The following is an 8229-nucleotide window of genomic DNA, read 5'->3' as shown; positions in this document are numbered from 1 at the left end:
AAATACGGCTATCCCGAATTGGTTAGATAAAAGGGGCATTTATTCCTGGGTTAGCGTTAACTTGCTTTCTAGAGGAACCCGGGCCTGGGAAAGTTGTTTTATACCAAATTCTCACGTTTTTCAGCCAATGTTTATTGTTCTCTTTTTCAAAAATTTCGGACACTATGTACCTATCTAGCCCCGCATTTGGTGGCCTTTACATCGTGCTAAGGGTGATGTTTCCTGGTGGTGGTGGTGGTGGTGGGGGTTGGTGGGGGTTGGTGGTGGGGGTGATGATAGTGATAGGGGCAGGGGCAGGGGCAGGGGCAGGGGCAGGGGCAGGGGCAGGGGCAGGGGCAGGGGCAGGGGCAGGGGCAGGGGAGAGGGAGAGGGAGAGGGAGAGGGAGAGGGAGAGGGAGAGGGAGAGGGAGAGGGAGAGGGAGAGGGAGAGGGAGAGGGAGAGGGAGAGGGAGAGGGAGAGGGAGAGGGAGAGGGAGAGGGAGAGGGAGAGGGAGAGGGAGAGGGAGAGGGAGAGGGAGAGGGAGAGGGAGAGGGATAGCGATAGCGATAGCGATAGGGATAGAGGTAGCGATAGAGGTAGCGATAGGGATAGGGGTAGCGATAGGGGTAGGGGTAGGGATAGGGATAGGGATAGGGATAGGGGTAGGGGTAGGGGTAGGGGTAGGGGTAGGGATAGGGATAGGGATAGGGATAGGAATAGGGGTAGGGATAGCGATAGCGATAGCGATAGCGATAGCGATAGGGATAGGGGTAGCGATAGGGATAGGGAAAGCGATAGGGGTAGGGGTAGGGATAGGGATAGGGATAGGGACAGGGACAGGGATAGCGATAGGGATAGCGATAGGGATAGGGATAGGGGTAGGGATAGGAATAGGGATAGGGGTAGGGGTAGGGGTAGGGGTAGGGGTAGGGGTAGGGGTAGGGGTAGGGATAGGGATAGGGATAGGGATAGGGATAGGGATAATTGAACCCAGTGATGCAAGAAATTGTTGTATATGAATTAGCACAAGACAATCACTGCACAGGACCAAAAACACTACCTATCTTACGTATTTGTTGACGCTGAATGAAAATACGAATAAAAAAGAAATTAGAATTGTACGAATGTAGAAATTGGACGCTCTTATATTAGGACGGAAATATTTATGAACCTTTCTTCGTCCGAAGTTGTTTTCGTACCAATAATTTTGTATTAGTTGTTAGAGTATTTTACAAATTACACGCACTGGTTGAGTGGTTCTTTACTAACGGAGAAATATCAGACCGAGGTCTTGAATGTACGTGCTACGTATGTGCTGAAAAGACCAAGGTCTTATATTTCTTTGTACAGCCCGAGCAAGCGAGGTTTATTATATGGCTTTTAAAAATTAAAATGACGAGAAAACAAACTTTCAACTTTTGCTTTCGCGCGAATATCGATTAGTTTATCGATCGATTTCAAAAAGGCGGGAAAACACTCGCGCACGGTCAAAAATGTAAAGGAGTGAAAACATTGTGTAGTTCCAGAAAATATCCATACCCTTTCCCCCCCCATATCAAACATATTCCCCAAGGATAGTGTCCTTCGTTTGCATTGCCTTATATGGTCATTGATGCCCATATTTAGAAGAGCTAAAGTTTTCCCGCTCCCTGATCTCCAGAAAATATGCTGAAAAATGCTGATTCCTGTCAATTTGAGACTCGTGGCAAGAATTTGTCCAAAAAAACCTGACAGCTTGGTTAAATTTTCATCTCACTAATCTTGAAAAGCCCTTAGACCCAGGCCTCCCAGAGATTGACCGAGCGGGTTTGAAGGTCACCCAAATATTGATATGCCCCCCCCCCCCCCCCCCCCCCATTGAGAGGATTTGAGATTCCGGGGGGGTGGGGGGTCAAACGCCCAGGAATTTCCAGAGGGGAGGGGGGTGAAATGCCCTTTTTCCTTAACAGTTAGTATTTATTTTTTCCAGTGGGTTGGACATTCCAGAGGTGTGCGGGGTCATATCTCGGGGGGTGGGTATGGATATTTTCTGGGACTACACATTCAACAAGACGAAGGCAAGATACCAAATAGACCTTGGAGCGAGAAATATTGGTTTTAACAGCCCTTCAGGCGTAAAAAAAGGACAGTCCAGCCTGAGATTTCACCAAATTTTAAGAACATTCTAGGAACATTCCGAGGTTTAAATAGCAGAACAATCTTTCTTTTTGAGTCCTGATGCGTTCTAAAATGCAGAATCAAATTGTGTTCATACATAGTTCAAACGTCGTATTATCCATGAGCCGTATTCAATGCAAATGCATGCAAATGAATCGAGTCGATTGTTTCATTTTCATATCATTATATATTATAGCTATTGATTATCAGTGTTATTCTCATCCTAATAATTAATTAGGTTTTATATTCTTATATAAACTAAAATTTAAGAACATCGTTAGAACATCTTTAGTCTTAAAATGTCCCAAAAATAAGAACGGCCCAGCCTCAAATAAAAATTAGCCGTTCTTATAAAAAAAAGAGTGTATTAGGTGGTTTAACCGCTGGTCAAAAGTCTACTGTTCGTGTCATATCGGCGGTATATTCACAGGCCTCCCAGGCTCTGAGCGAGTACGGGTGAAAGGCTGGATGATGATGAGCTTTTAGAAATCTAGCGTTCGCAAATCACACTTAAACGGCCTTAAACTCGAAAATAATCACTTCACAGATGTTCATTAAGTATCTAAGCATCTTTAATGGGATTTTTCAACATTTGAAAGTTAAAAAAATTACAGTTTAGAAGCGATATTTTGAATACATATGAAAAGCCGTTTTAAAAAAGCTCACCACTGGAAGCCCATCATCCAGCCTATTCACCCGTACTCGCTCAGAGCCTGGGACGCCTGTAGTATATTTACCCGATGTTCGTATGAAATTTCGCAAATAACGACCACGTCCACGCGTTTTTTGTCATGGTATAACGAAGTTAGGCATGGATATTATATAAAATGAGGCGTGTAGTCCTTGCCACTCGAGAGTATTTACCCGCATATTATCAAACAGAAGTGTCGTCTCTATCCGCTGTACGTGTTCCAAACATCAGTTTTAAGGATGACAACAAGCCCCTTGCGTTGGCGGGAATTGATAAACCTTTCCATAACAAAAATTATAAAGTCATTAAGGTAATATGCATCGAACTCAATAGTAACCGCTAAGAATGTTAGGCATCCTGATGGATCAAAACGAGACTGAACTGAATGCTTCATTCGGATACTAGGTAAAAATGAACGCCATTACTCCCCCCCCCCCCCCCCCCCTGTTCTTACATGCCTCCCATTCCGTATTTCTCTTTTTCTTTTGGTATCTGGTATAAGTTCAACGACAGGAGACACATGTCATATATCCAGATACATTAATATCACAAGTCCGGAAAAGAATCAATTTCAATCGCAGGTGGTCTCGGAACGAGGGTACTGCAGGCAGCGAATCCTCCTTCGTCTTATTATCCAGTCCTCTCGCCAATATTTCTAAGTTTCCGCTAAAACACCCATTGTGACGTCTGTATAAACCTTGGGCTTAACGCAGTGTAGTTTGATTATGCATATGATGCTCACTTTGCAATCAATTGAAAGAACGGAGAAACAATTCGCGGATTCATTCGTGGATGTTAATTGTGGGCAATTTCGACATAATTTCAGTAAGAAAGAAAACACCACCAGCGGTAAGTTGAATTCGATATTTGAAGTGTTTTCTCGCGTATGTCTACGGTGGGGAAAGTTCGGAAAGACGTTGTTTGTTCATACGCGTTGTCGCTGACTTCCTTCAAGAATTGCTATTATATCAGAACCATATTTGCTCAACCGTGGTATGAAAAAAAGGGATAGTACACTTTAACACCTTACCAATGGTAAAAATACCCTGACAAATGTCAAATGGCCCGCACGCTTTCTCGTTTCTTTTTGCCAATAAGAGCTTTATCCCTCGAGTTGTCAATAATTCAACTCAAGGTAATGCTGTTTTAACTCCCTCAATCCTTACAGTCCAGCCCTGTCAACAGTGCAGAAGCGAGATTCGAGTGTGTTTTATGTTTTAAGACATATTATAACTTGCATGTGTGCTTTTAGAATAATTTATACAGCCCATTATGCCGACGATTATCTTGAAACGGTGATCTCAGCAGTTGGTGATTCAAGAAAATCTTCTCACCAAACCGACGTATTCTCAGCTTTGGTACAAACAAAACATTGTATAACAGAACAGAGAAAATTGACTTGGACCCGCCATGGAGCAGAAAAGTAACTATACGACGAGAGGTAACCAATAAAGAAATTTCCTTTGCGCTTAGACGCCAATTTCAACAGAGATTTCTAAATGAACACAATGTTGAGTGCACAATTCCTTTGAAAGCTTAAAACTTGAAATCCGATTTTTTTGTAGGGTTGTTATTCTATCATTTGGTATATCAGTCTGGTTAAGTAAAGAGTAGCTAGGTATTTTAATAAGGATATAATTTACACGATCAGTTTTGTATATGGTTTTTCACTGATTTTAGTTGTTAAATTTTAAAGTAATCTCGCGTTGCTAGCCATTAATAAATCAAGAAAAGAAAGAGCTTTAATCAACAGACGCCTGACAGTGTGCAACCGGCGCAGTCACAAAAGTAATTTCTCTTACAGAAATGACAAAGTCCATCAATAAAATCGGTATTATAGGAACTTTTTTTCTTTGAATTTTAAAGTCTGAAATTGAACTAAAGCACAATCTTTTTTTATATCTATATTTTTTATTTGATTTACCCACTTTTACTTCACCAAACTTCGTCTTTTAATATACTTTAATTATGAGCAATGCTTACAAAATAGATACCATTAATAAAAACTCGGTTATACTCTGTATGGTCAAATTTACTGAAGGTTCCAGGAACACCTGCTTTTCTCACTTCCCCGCTTATATAAAATAAATATACTTAAAATGAAAAACAACTCTAAAACAGGGATTTCATTCAATTTATATTTTGCACAGTCCTTGGGGAATATTATCGGCCTTGTTGATTTGATAGAGCCCTTCCAAGCCTTAATTCGAGAATGAAATAAAATAAAAACTCATTATGAAAAACCCCAGAGCGCAGGAAAGGATAGAAATTAAACATTATAATATATTGTAAAAAAATAATCACTTTGTCTTGAGTAGAGAATCCTGTTTCAATGTCTAATAGCGAAATAAACTAAGAATCATCGCCATCAGGATAACTGCCCTACCATTTAATGAGATCTCGCAGACAAAAAGTGTTTTTTCGCTTTGGTAGGATACTAAACTTGCCAAAAAAGGGAAAAAGGCACCGCTAATTAGGTCTGAAAATGGTTTATTTGTTGCAGAACCCCGCGTGGGCTCCACTGGGCTGGAAGCAGGTGTGATCATCATGGGTTTGTCTTGCGTTTGTGTCGTAGCCTGTGCCCTCGTTATACTCCAAATACGGTCAGTGCGCATCCAGCGTCGACGCAGGCGCAGACAGCAAGAGCACCAGTCTGCTACCAATAATAACACGACGTTCACAAGAACGTTATCCCAGGATCCTTTGGAAGCAAGTGCCCCGCCATCTTATGATGCAGGTATGCTTACGATATATAGAGATGGTCAGTCGCAATTTTGTCATTTAAGCAAAATAACAAGGCCGAAAAAGAAGCCTTTGTGATAATCATGACTGAATTTGGTGAATGGTAAACCTCCCTGGTTATCAGGTCTACATTAGCTCCCCACATATAAGAACCTAGAATTTGAAGAACCTGTTAGGCTAACTTTGTAAAAAGCCGGTTCTTATATGTGGGGACTACTGTATTATTACTTGATACACACCAGGTACTTAGATATCCACACTTCTCACCCTACTACTCATCCAGCCATCATACGCACTCGGTTACCGTGGTAACACCGTGGTTATCGTGGGTTATTTCTTTTCAATCTATGAGCTACATCAAACGAAAAAAAATCCCCACTTTCGCCTTTGATCCATGAAAAAAAAATCCCCACTTTTGTACTTTGATCCACACACTCAAGAAATACAAGTGATTTCACATTGATTTGTGACGACACTAGGCTCATCATTTGACTCTCTGCTTTTTTTTCAGTCATGCGCAGTCCACAGCTGTATCCTCCATCACCGCGGTCATCGATATCATCGATAAGAAGACTGTCCACGGTCAGTGGTCTCTCTCAACTCGGATCCAGGCTCTCCTCGCGTGTTTCGCCAGAGACTGGGATCGAGGATAGCGTTGGCTCGAACGCAAGCGAGGCTTCGAATAAAGAAGAGGATGATCTCCCACCGCCGTATCCAGGCGACATCAGTTGTTATAGCAACGACGGGATGTCTCCTATTGCAAATATCCATTCTGTTAGTGTAAGTGCTTCAATAAATCCAAGAAGTCCTTCGAGTAGCAATTGTAGCTATGTAAACGATATTGAGCTATCACCTTTGAACGGAAGTCTGAACGACTCGCGTAATCATTCAGCGTCACGGAAAGGAAAAGGCAAGCAACATACGGGTAACTATCTAAGCCGTGTAGGGGCTGGCCTGAGAACCGCGCAAGGTGACCACCACAGTCGTTGCCGTGGCTACAGTCTCCCTGGTAACGTCACTGTGGTTAGGCCGAGGAGCCGTTCTCCTAGCCGGACTCGTAAGACGAGTGACGAAACTCCCCGCCAGCATTCGAAAAGCTTCTCTGGGAATGAGCTGACCTTGCCTGGGTACGAAGGGCGGTCTAGTAGTCTATTCGCGTCTACTTCCACTCTTCTCTCACCGCACTCGTCTTGGGACTCCGGTAGCTATCCAAGAGAACTGACATTTGCACGCACTGGCTGCTCTCGTAGAGACAGAGAACGAAGAGCTAGCTCTGCTGACTGTCAGTGCCAGTGTCATAAGCAAACATGACAGATTATGGCAGTACCAGGGTCATAAGCAAACATGGCATGTTATGGTAGTACCAGGGTCATAAGCAAACATGACAGGTTATGGTAGTACCAGGGTCATAAGCAGTAATGACAGGTTATGGTAGTACCAGGGTCATAAGCAGTAATGACAGGTTATGGTAGTACCAGGGTCATAAGCAGTAATGACAGGTTATGGTAGTACCAGGGTCATAAGCAGACATGACAGGTTATGGTAGTACCAGGGTCATAAGCAAACATGACAGGTTATGGTAGTACCAGGGTCATTAGCAAACATGACAGGTAATGGTAGTACCAGGGTCATTAGCAAACATGACAGGTTATGGCGGTACCAGGGTCATAAGCAGTGATAACAGGTTATGGTAGTACCAGGATCGTAAGCAAACATGACAGGTTATGGCGGTACCAGGGTCATAAGCAGTGATAACAGGTTATGGTAGTACCAGGATCATAAGCAAACATGACAGGTTATGGCGGTACCAGTGTCATAAGCAAACATGAGAGGTTATGGCAGTACCAGGGTCATAAGCAAACATGACAGGAAACATTTATGACAATGAAAAGTACAACCGCGGGAATTCCTCAAATCAAAGTGCAACAAAACGCACGCGTCCTTTCATGAAAGCAATAATACATTCAAACAACAAATTTTGTTTTATGGTTCATTGTTCTTCCTTCGCCTATCTGTATATATTTACAAATATAGTTAAACTACAACTATTTACAAATTCTTATTTTCATCTTTTATATTTTGCTGTACAATCATACCATTCTTTGGTTGCTTTAGCTTTAAGGATTTTTTTAGCTTTGTTTCATGTACCAAAAAAGGGGTGCCGTATGTGTTATCTGTTTTTTTCTATTATCACTTTACTGGAATTTTCTCTTTTCACCTTTGAGATTTGTATGAGCCCTATTTCTGATGTACGTAGCAAAAGCCCTGGACATTATTATATAAAACATCTCTTCAAAAGCCTATAACCATAAAACATGTAATATTACTCTATCTCTACAATAAGAGGAGGAAAAGCACTTTCGCTGAATTCCCGCAATATAAATGTCGCCTGTCCATTTTTTTCTTTTTCAAATTAGAATTAGAATTTGTTTTTCTAGAAAGTCATTTTCTTTCTAAAAATATATACCTCTATGGCCCATATGTACAGTGATTTGGTAAAAATATAGAGCTTATACATCTACGGCTACCCATAGAGTCAGATTTTTCAGATTTTTAATTATTTTTAATTATGTTACTTTCCTTTTGCCCGCATAGGCAAAGGCGTCTCGGGCGCCAGAAAGCTTTTTTATTATCTATAAATCTATAAACGATAAAAAAA

At 41.7% G+C, this 8229-nt stretch overlaps 2 protein-coding genes across 2 annotated transcripts; one reads left to right on the top strand and one right to left on the bottom strand.

Annotated features, from left to right (window-relative positions):
• Positions 1–174: 174 nt before the first annotated feature.
• LOC125561306 (protein TsetseEP-like) lies at positions 175–981 on the bottom strand (the record flags this gene model as incomplete). The annotated part of the gene is made up of 3 exons (XM_048725414.1): positions 175–535; positions 601–666; positions 782–981. Coding segments are annotated over 3 exons (627 nt in total), but the record flags the coding sequence as incomplete, so codon positions are not given.
• Positions 982–3308: 2327 nt separating this feature from the next.
• Positions 3309–7546, top strand: LOC116614917. The gene is made up of 4 exons (XM_032376504.2): positions 3309–3677; positions 4081–4269; positions 5332–5565; positions 6082–7546. The coding sequence occupies exons 2-4, from the start codon at positions 4239–4241 to the stop codon at positions 6879–6881; spliced, it is 1065 nt and encodes a 354-aa protein (XP_032232395.2). The 5' UTR covers positions 3309–3677; positions 4081–4238; the 3' UTR covers positions 6882–7546.
• The last annotated feature ends 683 nt before the right edge of the window (positions 7547–8229 follow it).

This window comes from Nematostella vectensis, chromosome 3, assembly GCF_932526225.1.
Source record: "Nematostella vectensis chromosome 3, jaNemVect1.1, whole genome shotgun sequence".
Taxonomy (NCBI): Eukaryota; Metazoa; Cnidaria; class Anthozoa; order Actiniaria; family Edwardsiidae; genus Nematostella; species Nematostella vectensis.
This window is presented reverse-complemented; position numbering and strand designations above follow the sequence as displayed.

What these genes read in the sequence shown, in the direction of transcription:
- LOC116614917 (XM_032376504.2), top strand. Translation starts at nt 4,239, where the DNA reads ATGGAGCAGAAAAGTAACTATACGACGAGAG. An exon ending in AAGTAACTATACGACGAGAG is followed by an intron (nt 4,270 to 5,331) that starts GTAACCAATAAA and finishes TATTTGTTGCAG; the next exon opens with AACCCCGCGTGGGCTCCACT. An exon ending in CCCGCCATCTTATGATGCAG is followed by an intron (nt 5,566 to 6,081) that starts GTATGCTTACGA and finishes CTTTTTTTTCAG; the next exon opens with TCATGCGCAGTCCACAGCTG.